The sequence below is a fragment of the Rana temporaria genome, chromosome 8 (assembly GCF_905171775.1).
Source record: "Rana temporaria chromosome 8, aRanTem1.1, whole genome shotgun sequence".
Taxonomy (NCBI): Eukaryota; Metazoa; Chordata; class Amphibia; order Anura; family Ranidae; genus Rana; species Rana temporaria.
Genome location: NC_053496.1, coordinates 145,965,850 through 145,985,186, shown reverse-complemented (window position 1 = coordinate 145,985,186; position 19,337 = coordinate 145,965,850). Strand labels below are relative to the sequence as shown.

The 19,337-nt window shown below is 47.7% G+C and overlaps 1 protein-coding gene across 2 annotated transcripts in view; it reads right to left on the bottom strand.

The window, feature by feature from the left end:
- LOC120909150 (calcium-binding protein 2-like) overlaps positions 1 to 19,337 on the bottom strand; it is an 82,581-nt gene that overhangs the window by 16,429 nt on the left and 46,815 nt on the right. For both annotated transcript variants that reach the window (XM_040320838.1, XM_040320837.1), the window contains one exon: positions 6,423 to 6,532. In XM_040320838.1, coding sequence (XP_040176772.1) covers positions 6,423 to 6,532 — 110 coding nt within the window. The remainder of the gene's footprint in view (positions 1 to 6,422; positions 6,533 to 19,337) is intronic.

Below are 19,337 nucleotides of genomic sequence, written 5' to 3'. Positions count from 1 at the left end.
GTGCCCCACCACAGTGTCCCAACACCAGTGCGTCCCCCACCACAGTGTCCCACTGTGTCCCCCCACCACAGAGTCCCCCCACCAGTGTGTCCCCCCCACAACAGTGTCCCCCTGTGTGTGTGTCTCCCTCCCCCACTGTGTCCCCTGTCCCTACTGCATCGCTCTCTGTCCACTGCATCCCACTCTGTCTGTCCTCATCTCACTGTGTCCCTCTCTGTCTGTCCCCAGTGTCCTTTGCGTCCCTCTCTGTCCTCATCTTACTGCATCCCTCTGTCTGTCCTCCTCTCACTGCGTCCCTCTGTCTGTCCTCATCTCAGTGCGTCCCTCTCTGTCCTCATCTCACTGTGTTCCTCTGTCCTCATCTCACTGCGTCCCTCTCCGTCTGTCCCCAGTGTCCCTCACTGTCCCTTGCATCCCTCTCTGTCCTCATTGCACTGCATCCCTCTCTGTCTGTCCCCAGCGTACCTCTCTGTCCCTGGCATCCCTCTCTGTCCTCATCGCACTTAGATGAATATATATACGCGCATGTGTGTTTGAGCTTTGGGGTGCACACCCTAATGCCATAGGCTGCGCATGCCTAATGGACCTAGCATTTGCAGATCCCGCAATGTTAACAGACATTGCGGAAGCCTCATACCTACCGAGTGGCCTCTCAGATCACTCTCCTTTACGCCTGTCGATACGTATCCTTAATCCTAAAAATGCATCACTGTGGAGATTAATCCCGCAGTGGGTGTCATACCCAGAAATATCAGAAAAAATTACATCTATAATAACAGAATATTGGGAGAGTGGATATTGTTTGGGGTGCATATAAAGCGTATTTGCGAGGACAATACATCTCAAATATTTCAGCGGTTAATAAAAAACAGAAGCTTAAAATACAGGAGCTGCAAATGCAGATAGAATATCCGAAGGAAAAATATGGTCAAGATTCTAGTGGTACTAATTTTGATCTAATGATGGCAGCACACAGTAATTTACATCTACACCTGGAGGAAATAACAAGGCTGGAATTATTTAGAAATAGACAAAGTATTTGAGCAGGGGGATAAAAGTGGGAGATTTTTGGCAAGATTAGCACAACAAGATTATCAAACTACAATTGTATCGGAAATTGAGACTTTAAAAGGACAGATGGTAAAAGAACCTGAGGAGATATTGGAGACCTTCAGAGAGTATTATAGTTTGTTATATGCCTCTTCTCTTCCCTCTGACTTCTGCCCAAGGATTATGACAGGCCTTTTGGACCGGGTAGCCCTAGGGTGGTTGTCAGACAGAGAGAGGGAGGCTTTGGTCTACCCAGGGCTTTTTTTCAGTTGGAACGTGGGGGAACGCAATTCCGTTACCTCCCAAACTGAATGTATGTAATGGAAAGAGGTTCTGGGGTGTGCTGGAGAGTCTATTGATGCTGGCTGCTGTGGAATATATTGTTGCTGGAGGGGATCTATTTTTGCGAAGGAAGGGTGTTTATTGTTGCTGGGGAGTTCTTCTGTTGCTTGTGGGGGATCTATTGTTGCTGGGGGGGGTCAGTCATTGCTAGGAGGTATGTACTGTTGAGGGAGGGGTCTTTGTTGCTGGCTGCTGCAGGGTCTTTTGATGCTGGCTACTGAAGAATCTATTGTTGCTGGAGAGGATCTATATTTGCAGGGGGTTCTATTGTTGCTCAGAGGTGGGTAGGGGGCAAAGTCAAGCGTGGCTTGGAGGGGAGGAGTTCCTGCACCTATTCTCTGAGAAAAAAAGCCCTGGGTCTACCCAATTACAAGTGAGGAGATTATGGAAATTATACATACATTTTCAGGGGAAAAGGCACCAGGCCCAGACGGAATTTCGGTGGAATTCTATAAAAAATTTAATAGCCCTATAACTTGCAGAAGTATTCACAAGTGGGTTATTGAAAGGGGCCCTTCCAGACTCAATGAGAGAGGCACATATAACTTTAATATATAAAGAAATGAAGGATCCAAAACTATGTTCCTCATATAGGCCAATAGCATTATTAAATATAGATTTTAAAATAGACAAAAATATTAACATTAAGGCCCCATGCACACGAGACACTGGTAAACTCAAGTTCAGAGGCATTTGGACATTTTTTTCAACTGCCTCTGAACACATTTAATGTTATCCTATGTGTCCATGCACACATTCACGTTTTTTTGCGTTTTAAAGCAGTTGGGTTTAGGCTCCTTATTTTAGAAGCAAAATTTGGGGTTCAGACGCAAAAGTTTTCACTTTTCAGACGCAAATTGCCGCGATTTCGTTGATAGACGTTTTTAAAGGTGACCTATTTTTTTACATTAGAAATCTCAAAAATGATGGCAAATAATGAAAAACCATAAAAAAATTTAATTGCTTGCATTGCATTGCATTGTGGACAATCCACAACTTGTGGCAGGTGACGTGGCCAGTGGACAATCCACAACTTGTGGCAGGTGACATGGCCAGGTGACGTGGCAAGTGGACAATCCACAACTTGTGGTAGGTGATGTGGCAGGTGACGTGGCCAGTGGACAATCCACAACTTGTGGCAGGTGACATGGCCAGGTGACGTGGCAAGTGGACAATCCACAACTTGTGGTAGGTGACGTGGCCAGGTCACGTGGCCAGTGGACAATCCACAACTTGTGGCAGGTAACATGGGCTAGGTGACGTGGCAAGTGTACAATCCACAACTTGTGGTAGGTGATGTGGCCAGGTGATGTGGCAGGTGACGTGGCCAGGTCACGTGGCCATTGGACAATCCACAACTTGTGGCAGGTGACATGGCCAGGTCATGTGGCAAGTGGACAATCCACAACTTGTGGCAGGTGATGTGGCCTGGTGATGTGGCAAGTGGACAATCCACAACTTGTGGCAGGTGATGTGGCAAGTGACGTGCCAGGTGCTGTGGCAAGTGAACAATCCACAACTTGTGGCAGGTGACGTGGTCAGGTGATGTGAACAGGTGATGTGGCCAGGTGACGTGGCAATTGGACAATCCACATCTTGTGGCAGGTGATGTGGCAAGTGGACAATCCACAACTTTTGGCAGGTGACATGGCCAGGTGATTTGGCAAGTGCATAATCCAAAACTTGTGGCAGGTGACGTGGCAAGTGGACAATCCACAACTTGTGGCAGGTGTCGTGGTCAAGTGACGTGGCAAGTGGACAATTCACAACTTGTGGCAGGTGATGTGGCCAGTTGACGTGGCAGGTGACGTGGCCAGGTGACGTGGCCAGTGGACAATCCACAACTTGTGGCAGGTGATGTGGCCAGGTGACGTGGCCAGGTGATGTGGCAAGTGGACAATCCACAACTTGTGGCCAGGTGACGTGGCCAGTGGACAATCCACAACTTGTGGCAGGTGATTTGGCAAGAGGATAATCCACTTGTGGCAGATGACGTGACAAGTGGACAATCCACAACTTGTGGCAGGTGACGTGGCCAGGTGATGTGGCAGGTGACGTGGCAGGTGACATGGCAAGTGGACAATCCACAACTTGTGGCAGGTGACATGGCCAGTGGACAATCCACAACTTGTGGCAGGTGGCGTGGCCAGGTGACATGGCAGATGACATGGCAAGTGGACAATACACAACTTGAGGCAGGTGACGTGGCAAGTGGACAATCCACAACTTGTGGTAGGTGACGTGGCCAGGTGATGTGGCAGGTGACGTGGCCAAGTCATGTGGACAATCCACAACTTGTGGCAGGTGACGTGGCCAGTTGACGTGGCAGGTGACGTGGCCAGTGGACAATCCACAACTTGTGGCAGGTGATGTGGCCAGGTGACGTGGCAGGTGATGTGGCCAGGTGACATGGCAAGTGGACAATCCACAACTTTCAACTGCCTCTGAACACATTTAATGTTATCCTATGTGTCCATGCACACATTCACGTTTTTTTGCGTTTTAAAGCAGTTCGGTTTAGGCTCCTTATTTTAGAAGCAAAATTTGGGGTTCAGACGCAAAAGTTTTCACTTTTCAGACGCAAATTGCCGCAATTTCGTTGATAGACGTTTTTAAAGGTGACCTATTTTTTTACATTAGAAATCTCAAAAATGATGGCAAATAATGAAAAACCATTAAAAAATGTAATTGCTTGCATTGCATTGCATTGTGGACAATCCACAACTTGTGGCAGGTGACGTGGCCAGTGGACAATCCACAACTTGTGGCAGGTGACATGGCCAGGTGACGTGGCAAGTGGACAATCCACAACTTGTGGTAGGTGACGTGGCCAGGTGATGTGGCAGGTGACGTGGCCAGTGGACAATCCACAACTTGTGGCAGGGGACATGGCCAGGTGACGTGGCAAGTGGACAATCCACAACTTGTGGTAGGTGACGTGGCCAGGTCACGTGGCCAGTGGACAATCCACAACTTGTGGCAGGTAACATGGGCTAGGTGACGTGGCAAGTGTACAATCCACAACTTGTGGTAGGTGATGTGGCAGGTGACGTGGCCAGTGGACAATCCACAACTTGTGGCAGGTAACATGGCCAGGTGACGTGGCAAGTGTACAATCCACAACTTGTGGTAGGTGACGTGGCCAGGTGATGTGGCAGATGACGTGGCCAGGTCACGTGGCCATTGGACAATCCACAACTTGTGGCAGGTGATGTGGCCTGGTGATGTGGCAAGTGGACAATCCACAACTTGTGGCAGGTGACGTGGCAAGTGACGTGCCAGGTGCTGTGGCAAGTGAACAATCCACAACTTGTGGCAGGTGACGTGGTCAGGTGATGTGAACAGGTGATGTGGCCAGGTGACGTGGCAATTGGACAATCCGCATCTTGTGGCAGGTGATGTGGCAAGTGGACAATCCACAACTTGTGGCAGGTGACATGGCCAGGTGATTTGGCAAGTGCATAATCCAAAACTTGTGGCAGGTGACGTGGCAAGTGGACAATCCACAACTTGTGGCAGGTGTCGTGGTCAAGCGACGTGGCAAGTGGACAATTCACAACTTGTGGCAGGTGATGTGGCCAGTTGACGTGGCAGGTGACGTGGCCAGGTGACGTGGCCAGTGGACAATCCACAACTTGTGGCAGGTGATGTGGCCAGGTGACGTGGCCAGGTGATGTGGCAAGTGGACAATCCACAACTTGTGGCAGGTGACGTGGCCAGGTGACATGGCAGGTGACGTGGCCAGTGGACAATCCACAACTTGTGGCAGGTGTCGTGGTCAAGTGACGTGGCAAGTGGACAATTCACAACTTGTGGCAGGTGATGTGGCCAGTTGACGTGGCAGGTGACGTGGCCAGGTGATGTGGCAAGTGGACAATCCACAACGTGTGGCAGGTGACGTGGACAATCCACAACTTGTGGCAGGTGATTTGGCAAGAGGATAATCCACTTGTGGCAGATGACGTGACAAGTGGACAATCCACAACTTGTGGCAGGTGACGTGGCCAGGTGATGTGGCAGGTGACGTGGCAGGTGACATGGCAAGTGGACAATCCACAACTTGTGGCAGGTGACATGGCCAGTGGACAATCCACAACTTGTGGCAGGTGGCGTGGCCAGGTGACATGGCAGATGACATGGCAAGTGGACAATACACAACTTGAGGCAGGTGACGTGGCAAGTGGACAATCCACAACTTGTGGTAGGTGACGTGGCCAGGTGATGTGGCAGGTGACGTGGCCAAGTCATGTGGACAATCCACAACTTGTGGCAGGTGACGTGGCCAGTTGACGTGGCAGGTGACGTGGCCAGTGGACAATCCACAACTTGTGGCAGGTGATGTGGCCAGGTGACGTGGCAGGTGATGTGGCCAGGTGACATGGCAAGTGGACAATCCACAACTTGTGGCAGGTAACGTGGCCAGGTGACATGGCAGGTGACGTGGCCAGTGGACAATCCACAGCTTGTGGAAGGTGACGTGGCCAGGTGATTTGGCAAGTGCATAATCCACTTGTGGCAGGTGACGTGGCAAGTGGACAATCCACAACTTGTGGCAGGTGTCGTGGTCAGGTGACGTAGCAAGTGGACAATCCACAACTTGTGGCAGGTGACGTGGCAGGTGACGTGGCCAGTGGACAATCCACAACTTGTGGCAGGTGATGTGGCCAGGTGACGTGGCAGGTGACGTGGCCAGGTGACATGGCAAGTGGACAATCCACAACTTGTGGCAAGTGGCATGGCCAGGTGACAATTCACAACTTGAGGCAGGTGACATGGCAAGTAACATGCTAAATACACGTACACTGCTGCTCTCTCAGCTGCTCTGGTCTCACAAAATGGCTGGAATGGTTAAATAATACTGTTTTTTGAGCTTAGGGAGGGTCTTATGATGTTTCTTAACCAAACGCTTATAAACGCAAATGCGATAAAACGCAGAAAATTTGTTTGAAAACTTGTGTTTAGATGAGTTTGCATTTGCGTCTTGTGTGCATGGGGCCTTAAGAATTGTGTTGTGTCTGCAAATAACTTACTTCTTTGAAAGCAATCTTCAGCTCTCGCACACCCACCATGTTTTCTGTTTCTGCCAGCATCTTTGGACCAATGAGCTCTACAAAATCTTCAAAGTCGACACGACCTCCCACTATAATAGAATACAGTCTGTCATAACACTTAAAGTAGACAGTTATAGTATGCATGTCTTTTGCTAGTATTAGCAAAAGACATGCATACAATCACAGCAAAACAGAAATCCACTATTTTGTAAACTGTGTGTTTACAGTTATTTCCCGCAATACTTCCCCCCTAATAACTTGTATCCACGGCACTGGTTCCTAGTAGTGTAGTAACTATGCTATCAGCACTCTTGCTACCTGACCTTGATTTAAGTGCACTTTATGTTAAAATCAATGACAACATTGTGGCACTGCTAGAGTGATTGCCAGGGAAGTCCAACAAAATGTACTATGTACTACTATATATTTATATACTATATACTACTATATATTTATATACTATATAGAAAGCTGTAGAGTAAAACAAATCTTAATGCCTAAGCCCAATTTTGCAACTTTGACATATTTTACTAAAACTGTGCATATCATCACAATTACTTTGTGCATTCAGGTGGATTATACCTTGTTGGCGGTAAATGGTAATAGATATCTCCTGATTTTTTTTTTATTATTTAAGCACAACTGGCCCGAAATAGTTAAAACAATATATATTTTTTCAATTTAACTGTATATTTCTTCCTACTACCATAACCTACCACCAAAGAACAACCCCAAATAAATTCTCCTGCTCCGGAAAATCACATCAATACCACATATGTGTATGTTAGTTGCTGTTTGTACCTGTAGTACAGCCCAGAAACAATAGTGCACATTTTGCGTTTTTTATCCTACCTAAAACACACTGACACTGATACTTATTTAAAAAAAATCCTGACCAAGAGATACTGACCTTGACCTCTGACCTTTGGACCTGACCTTGACCCCTGGGGCTGACCAAGATGAAAGCTTGGTCTGGGTATTTTTTATTTTTTTTACACACAATTTCTTTTTCAGAGAAAGATACAATATATCTGTCTCATTCATTCACAGAGACAGAAAACACGGGAGCAGGCTTTCACAGTGAGTGATCACTGGGATGGCCAATCAGAGGATATCATAGCGATCAGGTGACCCAGAATCAAACGTCCTGGGTCCCGATTAGGGATGAGCTTCGAGTTCAAGTCGAACATTGCCTGTTCGCCTGTTTGATGAACAACGAACAATTTGGGGTGTTTTCGCTGCAAATTCGAAAAGCCGCGGAACACCCTGTTAAAGTCTATGGGAGAAATCTAAAGTGCTAATTTTAAAGGCTAATATGCCCAGGGGACATGTATCAATGCAAAAATGTACCCCATTACCAATTCACATAGGGGGGGCCAGGATCTGGGGGTCCCCTTTGTTAAAGGGGTCTTCCAGATTCTGATAAGCCCCCCGCCCGCAGACTCCCACAACCACCGGGCAAGGGTTGTGGGGATGAGGCCCTTGTCCCCATCAACATGGGGACATCCTCCCTATGTTGAGGGCATGTGTTTTGGTACACTCTGTCCCCCCTCTTTTCTGCGGCCGGCCAGGTTAACGTGCTCGGATAAGGGGTGGGCTGGTGTGGATTTTTGGAGGAACTCCATGCCATTTTTTTTTAAATTCCAAATATCCATTCCAGACCTGAATGGCCTGGTAATTGAATTTGGGGGGACCCCCATGTTTTTTTTAATGAATGAATTCGCTCTGAATTGCCAGAGCCGACAATTCACTATAGCCACAAGTCAGTTTTAAATGTCTTTTTTTTTTCCAGAAATGACACTTTGTGCAGGGACAGTTCTAAGTACGGGAAACATGCGCTATTTCACATGCTAACTTTACACCCCCCCCCAGGTACGAAATTTAAAGGAATATTTCACTTTTATTGTTTCACTTTTAGCATTATTAAAATAAAATGACAACTTGCATATTAGCCTTTAAAATTAGCACTTTAGATTTCAAACGTTCGAGTCCCATAGACTTTAATAGGGTTCTAAAGTTCACACGAACGTTTGGTGTGTTCGCAAGTTCTGGTGCGAACCGAACAGGGGGGTGTTTGGCTCATCCCTACTCCCGATCTTTAGAACGTGGCACGGGGCTTTCAGTGAGACCCCGGTCTCTGTGCTGGGAAGGGAGTTACACAAATATGCGGCCCCATGGACAACAGCCCATTCCAGTGGGGCCGCATATTTGCATACCTGTCCTGAGATTTACACAGCTCTGCAACACAGCATAGTCCTGTCTAGCAAGGCAGAAGATCATTTTTCCTCTACTGCAGTTCCCTAAAGCCTTGTACACACACCAGTAGTTTTTTCGTTCAACCCAGCTGTCACGGTCTGGAGTCAGGCTCAGAGGTCAGTAGCTATAGCAGCAGAGCAGATATTCACACAGGTCACCCTGGCTGATGACACGGGTTCATCTGAGGTACAGGGTCTAATCACTAACAGGTATTCACCAGAGCTCCTGATGGTGGAGATAGGCTTTGCTGCGTGTTAGTGCCAGGTCGCGGTCCTCAGGATAGCCCCACCAGAAGGTGAGCAAGCCGGGGTCCGGAAGCAGATATAACAGGTAGGGATCAAGCAGAAGCGTAGTCGGGGAACAAGCCAAAAGTCGGTAACAAATAGTTGCAGGTTGGGATTCAGCAGAAGTATAGTCGGAGGACGAGCCAAATGTCGGTAGCGAATGGTAGCAAAGATACGGTCGGCAGCAAGAGAGACAGGAGCAAGATATTGGCTGGTGAAGGCACAATATTCTGGCAACCAGGAAGTGCATGGACATGGCTTGAATTAGGAAGTTCATGGGAGGAGCAAAGGGTTCATGGTTCAAGGCAAACAAGATTCAAGACAAGATCATTCAAGGAACTATACAAGGAACTGTCCAAGGAGCTGTCCAGCATTCCAGGTGGCTCAGCACCAGACACAGCAGAGGTCCCAGGTTCAAGCCCAGGTCCTAACAGTACTCCCCGACTCCCAGGATGTCCCCTGGACGTCTTAGGGCCAGGTTTCTGAGGAAACCTCTGGTGGAATTCCCTTGTTAATCTAGGGGCATGAACATTCTTTTCAGGCTCCCAAGATTTTTTTCTTCTGGCCCATATCCTTCCCATTGAACCAAATATTGCAATTTGTTCCTAGAGATCCTGGAGTCAAGAATTTTTCCCATCACAAATTCTTCTTCACCCTGTACCTCAACAGGTGGAGGAGGAGGATGAATTCTTCCAGAAAAAGTATTTTCATGAAACTGTTTCAGTAGCGATATATGAAAAACAGGGTGAATCTTCATATTGTCAGGAAGTTTTTGGCGAAAAGTGACCGGGTTGATTTGAGCAGAAATCTCAAAAGGTCCAATAAACTTTTGACCCAACTTAGCACATGGAACCTGAACCTTTAAATTTTTGGTAGATAACCTAAATTTGTCACCTACCTGAAAGGCGGGAATAGATCTACGGTGTCTGTCAGCAGCCTTCTTGTAATATTCCTGCTATTCCTGGATCTCATGTAATGAAGTTAGTCTGTTGGTAACCGCAGGAATTGAAGTTGAGATCGGAAGATCAGGAATAAAAACTGGATGATAACCAGTGTTTAAGAAAAATGGGCTTTGAGAAGTGGAGCTATGTTTAGAGTTATTATAAGCAAACTATGCCATAGGAAGGTAGTCCACCCAGTCATCCTGGAGATAACTCGCGAAACATCGAAGGTATTGCTCCAGAGTTTGATTGGTCCTCTCGGTCTGACCATTAGACTGCGGATGAAAAGCTGAGAACAGATTAATTGGTACACCTAAAGCTGAGCAAAAACTTCTCCAAAATTTTTAGGTAAACTGTACCCCTCTGTCAGACATCACATCATCAGGAATTCTATGAAGTTTAAAAACTTCTCTAACCATTACCTCTGCAGTATGTTCGGCAGAGGGTACCCCCTTAACTGGAATAAAATGAGCCATCTTAGTGAGACGGTCAACGACTACCAGAATGGTGGTCATCCCTTTTGAAAGAGGATGGTCTACCACAAAGTCCATAGAAATTGACCCCCATGGTCTTGATGGAACAGGCAGTGGTAGATGTAACCCAAGAGGAGAAGATGGGGGTGTCTTATTGCGAGCACAGGTTAGACATGAAGCCACATATCTCTTTGCATCTTTCTTGTACCCAGGCCACCAAAAGGAACGAGATAAGAGTTCTTCTGTCTTAGAAACCCCAAAATGACCAGCAAGTTTAGAGTCGTGTACCAACCTGAGGGCTTCTACCCGAACTGATTCAGGTACATAGAGGCAATTCGCTTGAGTCAAAAAAACATTCTTGTACTTGAGGTTAATGTCTTTAGGAGGATTATTAAGAAGTTGGTCATTCTCATAACCCTCCTTGAGGAGATTAAGAAATGTCTTTGAACTTGTGGCCCCTAGAAAGTTCTTTTAAGGCAGGATTGTACATTCAGATTTGCTTTCCTGGAGAGGCCCAGGCAACATCCGTAATATGGCATCAGCCTTACCATTCCTTGACCCATGGCGGTATGAGATAACAAAACTGAACCTGGAGAAAAAAAGAGTCCAATGTGCTTGTCTAGATGACAACCTTTTAGCAGACCTAATAAATTCTAAATTTCTATGATCAGTGAGAACGGTTACAGGCTTCTTAGCCCCTTCCAGCAGATGCCCTCACTCAGAAAATGCTTCCTTAATTGCCAGCAGCTCCTTGTTTCCAATGTCTTAATTCTTCTCGGCTGAAGACATCAGTCGAGAGAAATAAGTGCAAGGATGAAGCTGCATTTTTTCTCCAATTCGCTGAGAAAGGATAGCTCCCAAAGCAGAATTAGAAGCATCTACTTCTACAATGAAAGGTAGTTCTGGATCTGGATATACCAGTATTGGTGCAGAAGTGAAGAGAGTTTCCAGTTTACTAAAGGCAGCCTGTGCCTCAGGTGACCACAAAAAGGTTATCCCTTTCTTTGTCAGCTGTGTAATTGGAGCAATTGCCTTGGAGAAATTCCTTATAAATCTTCTGTAAAAGTTGGCAAATCCAACAAATCGCTGTATATCCTTAAAATTCATAGGGACAGGCAAATCCACCACTGCTTTGATCTTTTCAGGATCCATGCCTACCCCTTCAGATAAGATTATGTATTCCAAGAACTGGATCTGAGTTTGTTCAAACTCGCATTTCTCTAGTTTGATGTAAAGTTTATTCCGCCTTAATCTCTCGAAAACAATACAGACATGTGTAACGGGAGGGCCCGTGGAACCCAGAAGCTCTTGAAAAGTATGAGATACCCTTGTTTCAACTTCCCCGACGCCTCTTATGTCTAAAATCATCCTATGTCCACTAGAAGCATAGGATGGCTAAGAAATTATATCTTGGACTACCTGAGATGGGGCAGTAATGATTATCCACAGTATATTCCAGGATATCTTTAAAGAACTAATTACTGTTTGTTGATTCTGAACTCAACAGGTTAATTGAAAGATGTTAATGTCATCACCTCCAGCTACCTGGCTGCCTGTGTAATGTAAATTAAATCCAGACTAACTTCTAAAGATCTTCTCTTTGTGGATTGGGCTAATTGGTCAGGTGTCTGCGTCATCAGCTGTAGTTAATTAGCTCATGTAAATTAGGACATGCCCGGCAGGGTGTCTGCTAAGGGATGTATTGATGATGATGTGTATTGGGGGGCTCGTTAGGTAACCATTGTGTGATGTTGTGGGTGAATTTGGGCCATATATCCTGTGGTATCCAAAATTGTATCTAAGAGCCTGTATTTCTCATTAAAGGCATTCCCTGTTTGGAACCTCATACAGAGCGTCGTCTTATATCTCGGGAAGAATTATTATTATGGGTCTTGTTCCCCTGACTGTGGAGTGTCGGTAGCTGCCTTGTGTTTGGAAAGGGAATATCCTAAACGGCGTTAACCCCTTTCGCATTTGGGGTGCCGTTACAACATGCTTACGGTGTTCTTCCAAAGTATCAGAGAAAATGAGAATGTCATCCAAATATGCTATTACATACTGATCAAGCAAATCTCGAAAAGCATCATTAATAAAATGTTGAAAAGTTGCAGGAGCATTACAAAGCCCATAGGGCATGAACAAAGACTCAAAATGTCCATATCTGGTTCTGAAAGCAGTTTTCCATTCATCTCCGGGACAAATGCGGACAAGGTAGTATGCCACCGTAAATGTAATTTGGTAAAGCGCTTGGCGGAGCGGAATCTCTCAAACAGTTCTGGAATCAGTGGGAGTGGATAGTGATTCTTAATTGTGATCCTATTTAAATCTCTGTAGTCAATACACGGACGAAGGGTGGAGTCCTTTTTCACCACGAAGAATAAGGCTGCCCCAGCAGGAGAGGTTGAGTGTTTGATAAAACCCTTCTCTAGATTCTCATTAATCCACTCTTTGAGCACCTTCAGTTCAGGTTCTGATAAAGAATAAAGGCGCCCAAATGGTATTTCTGCCCCTGGAAGCAATTCAATGGGACAATCATAAGAGCGATGAAGATGCAACTGATCTGCGTTCAGGGGCGGACTGACAACTCATGGGGCCCCCCGGGCAATAGGAGATTATGGGGCCCCCAGGCAATAGATTATGTGGCCACACAGTATACATACACAATATACACACACAGTATACACACACACATACAGTATACACACACAATATACACACACAGTACACACACACACACACACACACACAGTATACATATACAGTATTAACACAGTATACACACACAGTATGCACACACACACACTACATTCAGTGTACACACACACACACACGATACACACACAGTATACACACATACAGTATACATACACAGTATACACACACACAATATACACACACAGTATACACACACACACAGTATACACACACAGTGTACATACACAGTGTACATACACATACACACACTGAAAAGGTAATGGAGAGGTTGGGCAGCTATAATCTTGGGATTTAAAAAAAACACAGATTTTTACATACTGTCCCTGGTTTTACTGAGGCTGGCAACCCTGATGGGGCCCCCTAGTGGCATGGGGCCCTCGGGCAGTGCCCGAGTGCCCAAATGGTCAGTCCGCCCCTGTCTGCGTTCTTTTTATCACAAACGTCCCAAAACTCAAGATATTGTGGAGGTCGCTTGTCGTATGACTTGATAGTTGCCAAAGCTGCTTGTAAATCTTGGGTTGGTGGAGGGCTTATTTGATAAGATTCTTTGCAATGTTTTTTGCAATGGTCAGATGTAAAGCTTAAAGAACGTGTCTCCCAGTTGATGGAGGGATTATGGATAGAGAACCAAGGAATGCTTAGGATAATAGGGAACTTGGGTGATGTGATCAGCTCAAAGCTGATAGTCTCCTAATGGTCAGTCTCAATTAGGAGAGGGATGGTCTTGTGGGTAACTTGTCCTGAAGACAAAGGTGAGCCATCCACAGTTTTCATACCAATAGGCGTGAGTTTATTTCTTATCTGAATGTTATTAATTTGGGCAAATTCGATGTCCATGAAGTTTCCCCCGGCCCCTGAGTCCAGCATAGCAGAGCAAGGTATTTCATTGCTTTCAACGATAAGCCTTATTGGGATGACAAAATGAGTTGATAAAGAGTTAACTTTATTTGCTTCCTGAATCAAAGGAGCGACAGACTGAGAAATTTAGTTTATTTGTTCAGATACTGTAACATCTGTTGCTGCAATTGTTCTTTTAAATTTATTGGGACAATTTATTTATTGGGACAATTGGGACAATAATGTCCAGAGTTTCCACAATAAAGACATAAGTTCTCTGAACGTCGTCTTTCTTTCTCCTGAGTAGTAATAGATCTTTTAATAGCATCCACCTGCATAGGTTCAGTAGTGTCAGAATCAGGAAAAACTCTTGGACCTTTAGGAGTAGTAGAAAAACGCATGCCACCATTACTGCCTAAGATTCCCAGTCTCTCCTTTCTCCTTTCAGTAAGTCTCTGATCAATTCGAATACATAATTTAATAAAAGCCTTGAGGTTGTCAGGACTTTCTACTCTGGCAAGCTCATCTTTTACTTGTTCCGAGAGTCCTTGACGGAACTGACTCTTTTGTGCTGCTGGATTCCAATTGTTATCTGAAATCCAACGTCGGAATTCAGTTGTGTACTCTGCAACAGAGCGTCTACCCTGTCGTAAATTGTGCAATTTTGCCTCAGCAGTAGCGCAGCGGTTAGGATCATCGTAAATTTGGTTCATCGCAGTCACAAAATAATCTAAATCATCCAGGATGACATCATCTTTTTCCACATAAGGGGAGGCCCAGGCTAAAGCTTCCTCAGTCATGACTAGTGTAGTCCAGATATGACACAATAACCTTCGACCATTGAGACCCCATGTACTCCACCCCTTAATTGTCCCCCACTTACTATATAGTAAAGAGACCACACCTTTGCTTTGGAGTAAACTGGCCACAACAGCCTATTTTATTAAAACATAAATTGCAATAAAACTCCAACTTAAATGAAACAGTAAATATCCAACATCAATGGCATACAGTAAACCCCCACTCTGTTGGTCCTTTCTGGCAGCACACCCATTCTCCACCATTTTACCATATACCAGATGAACAATGCACTGCGAGCAAACATTAAACTTTTTAGGCCTCCAGTCCGTGTAGTACGCTCGGAGACAACCCCCGCCCGCAGTGCAAACGTTACAGTATCCCAACTAACCTTTCGCTGGGATACACTTTAAGGGGCCCATATATTGATGAGCCCCCCACCCCCGTTTACACACGTTTTCTACTGCCACCATAAAGGACCAACAGAACTAACCGCCAACCCAGCTGTCGTGACGACCGTCCAACACCGTACCTGCAAAAGAAAAAACACCGGCAACAACTGGTAATGCAATAAGGGAGGGAGGGTGGGAAAAGCTGCTTCCTCGTTGCTCTCCTGACTGCAAGTGCCCGCCTGGCCCCGCCCCACCCTTTTATAGGGTAACTCCCCTGACACCAGCAGCCAATCCTGCTCCTCCTCTGAACTTGATAATACTAACTCCCCCGCCCCTCTCTACACCAATCCTGCTCTTCCTACCTCCAACCCCCTAAGCTTAACCCTTCCTGTGTCACTAGACACTCTGTCATGCCCGGCCCTCTGCTAGTCTTTGCTGTCTTTTGCTCCGGGCCTCCCTTGACTAGTGTAGTCCAGATATGACACAATAACCTTCGACCATTGAGACCCCATGTACTCCACCCCTTAATTGTCCCCCACTTACTATATAGTAAAGAGACCACACCTTTGCTTTGGAGTAAACTGGCCACAACAGCCTATTTTATTAAAACATAAATTGCAATAAAACTCCAACTTAAATGAAACAGTAAATATCCAACATCAATGGCATACAGTAAACCCCCACTCTGTTGGTCCTTTCTGGCAGCACACCCATTCTCCACCATTTTACCATATACCAGATGAACAATGCACTGCGAGCAAACATTAAACTTTTTAGGCCTCCAGTCCGTGTAGTACGCTCGGAGACAACCCCCGCCCGCAGTGCAAACGTTACAGTATCCCAACTAACCTTTCGCTGGGATACACTTTAAGGGGCCCATATATTGATGAGCCCCCCACCCCCGTTTACACACGTTTTCTACTGCCACCATAAAGGACCAACAGAACTAACCGCCACAGCCCGAAAGGATGACACCTCCACCTTTAAGGGCCCCCACCCAACCTCAACGCTCTCTGGATCCCTTCTTGAATCCCCATCGACCACAGCGCAATCCCCACATCGGTCAGGTGGACCCCGTCCCTCCTCAGATACATGCCTACATTAGTCTCCAATTCCTGGTGGCGTACCGCTAGCCCCCCAAGGCGTGCCAAAAATTTACCCACCACCCGGTTAACCCGAGTCCTGGCTCTGTTGAGCTTTGTAACTGACCGAGCCTTGCGCCACTGTGTGCGGGCGACAATTTCCGACCACACCAGCACCGTCCCCGGAAAAGCCGCTCGCAGCCGCTCAAAGTCCGCTTTGATGTCCGTAATCAGAGCCCTGATTTTCCGCACACCAAAATCATTCCCCCCCGCGTGTATAACCAGAACATCGGGGGGCCTGTCCAGTCGGGCGTACCTCTCGACCTCTGGTAGCACCCTACCCCACATCATCCCAGGTATCCCCAACCACCTCAAAACCGCTTCCTTCCTGGAAATACCCAGCTGCCTGCCTTCCGGCTTCTCATCAGCCCTTCTTGCCCCCCAGCAAACGTACGAATGTCCGAAAATCCAGACGAGGCGTGTAGTCCCTCCATCTGAAATGAAATAACAATCCACAATGCTCACCAAACAGACACCAACCCTAGCAAAAACCCCCCCCTTTACATCACTCCCTTCCCCATCAACCAACCACCAACTGAGGCCGCACGTATGACCGGAACCTCCGAGACTCCCACCTCCCGATCTTCCGCACTGCCGCCTCGTTCATCCCGCACCTGGCAGCTTCGGTAGCCGCCCCGATACGGAAGGAGTGAGACGAAAACTCAGACTTGTCCAAGCCCATTTCTTGTAAGCAACTACGAAAAACCGCCACAAATTGGAACTTTGACAAGAAAGACCCATCTTCGTGCCTAAGCAACGGCCCGCCCCCTTCCGGCCTGACCCCCAAAAATGCCTTGAGCGATGCCACCGGACATACTCTGGCCCCCGGCAGGGAAAAAAGAACCACGTCCACCCCCCTGCCACTCTGGTCGGTTTTTGATCTGCGTAATCGAATACCCACCTTATCCTCCGATATCCACACATCCTCCCTCATCAGCCCCCCAGCCCTCATGCGAGAAGGGCTAACCAATTCACTGATGCGGAACGCGCCGTAAAATGCCAGCGAGAAAGCCGCCGCGAATAACAGGCATTCATACTGCCCCGTGCACACCCCGTCCAAGGCCTCCCTGATACTTACCAAATTGGCAAAAGAGACAGGCCTCCTGGCATCCTGCACCTTACGACCTTTCCTGTAGCCCTTCACTGCCTGTCTGACCCAGAAGTCCTTGGTCCAATCCACCCCACCCATAAGTTTAAAAAAGAACGCTAAACCCGCCAACTTTTTCTCAATGGAGGACACAGACACGCCTAGCTCCATGTTCCTAGATACAAAATAAATCACCTGCAACCGCTCCTCTGGCCCCCCGCTCACGACCCCAGCTTCGGCACCCAACTCCAACCATTCCTTCCATACCTTGGCGTAGGCCGACCATGTGGCCGTGCCAACGGACCGCTTAATCCACGAGGCGGCTAATCCAGCGCCAGCTCCCAAATCCAGCCTGGGCACGGGACCCCGACAGCCTCCGCGGCCGGGGCCAGCTCTCTGAACTTGTCCCACTGAAAACGAGACAATGAATCAGCCAGCGTGTTCTCGACGCCCGGGATATGCACGGCATAAATGAAAATGTTCAGTTGCAAACACCTCAACACTAAATGCCGCATGAGCCGAATGACCGGTTGTGACGACGCGGACATGCGGTTCACTACCTGAACCACTCCCATGTTGTCACAGTTCAGCCGGAGTTTTAGGTTGCTGCAGGCCTCCCCCCAAAGCTCAATGGCTAACACCACCGGAAAAAGCTCCAGCAGCACCAGGTTCCGGAGAAAGCCTGCCTCCACCCAAGACTTCGGCCAAGGCTCTGCGCTCCACTGCCCCTTGAAGAAAGCCCCATAGCCCGTGGACCCCGCCGCGTCCGTTACCAGTTCCACGTCGAAGTTACTCACCGGACTGGACTGCCACATCGACCTGCCATTGTAGGATGACAGGAACTCATACCATACCTTCAAGTCCTCCCGATGCTCCTTAGACAGACGAATGAAATGATTGGGGGCCTTTGCCCCCGCCGTAGCCGCCGACAGCCGCCGGCAAAATATTCTGCCCATGGGAATGATCCTACAGGCAAAATTAAGTTTTCCCAGCAGTGACTGTAAAGTCCTCAGCTGCACCTTCCGCAAGCCCTGAAACTCTCTAACTTCCGCTTTCAAGGCCTCGAGCTTATCCCTGGGAAGACGGCACTCCATTACTTCCGAATCGATCACTATACCCAGAAAACTAATCTCCGTCGTGGGGCCTTCCGTCTTGTCAGCCGCCAAGGGCACGCCAAAACGTCCCGCAATGTGCTGCAACGTTGACAGTAGAGTCGCACACACACCAGAGGAAGGCGGCCCCACGCAGAGGTAGTCATCCAGATAGTGAATGATCGAGTCCAGGCCCGACACATCCCTGACCACCCATTCCAAAAAGGAACTGAATGTCTCAAACAGTGCGCAGGAAATGGAGCAGCCCATGGGTAGGCACTGGTCAACATAGTATTGGCCCTGCCAACAACATCCCAACAGCCTAAAACAGTCAGGATGCACCGGCAACAACCGGAAGGCGGATTCGATGTCCGCCTTCGCCATTAAGGCCCCACGTCCGTACCGCCGCACCCACCGTACCGCCGCATCAAACGACGTGTAGGACACCGTGCAAGCCTCCGGATCGATAAAGTCGTTGACCGAACCCCCTTTTGGGAATGACAGGTGGTGAATAAGACGGAATTTGTTCGGTTCCTTCTTAGGCACCACCCCCAACGGAGACACCACCAGCTCCGGCAAGGGCGGGGCCAAAAACGGCCCGCCCATCCGTCCTAGTGCCACTTCCTTGCCCAACTTTTCCCCCACCACCCCCGGATTAAGGAGAGCCGATTTCAAATTTCGTGCCACCGGCGGCACCACCGCCAGCGAACACGGTATCTTGAAACCGTCCCTGAACCCCGAGGACAATAGTTCTGCCGCTGCCTTGTCCGGGTACCTACTTAGGAAAGGTAGCATCCTTTCCCCCTTCACCGGAGTCGTCCCTTTTTTGAGCAGCGTCACCGGCACGCTTTCCTTTTTTGAAACACTTGGCCGCGGGG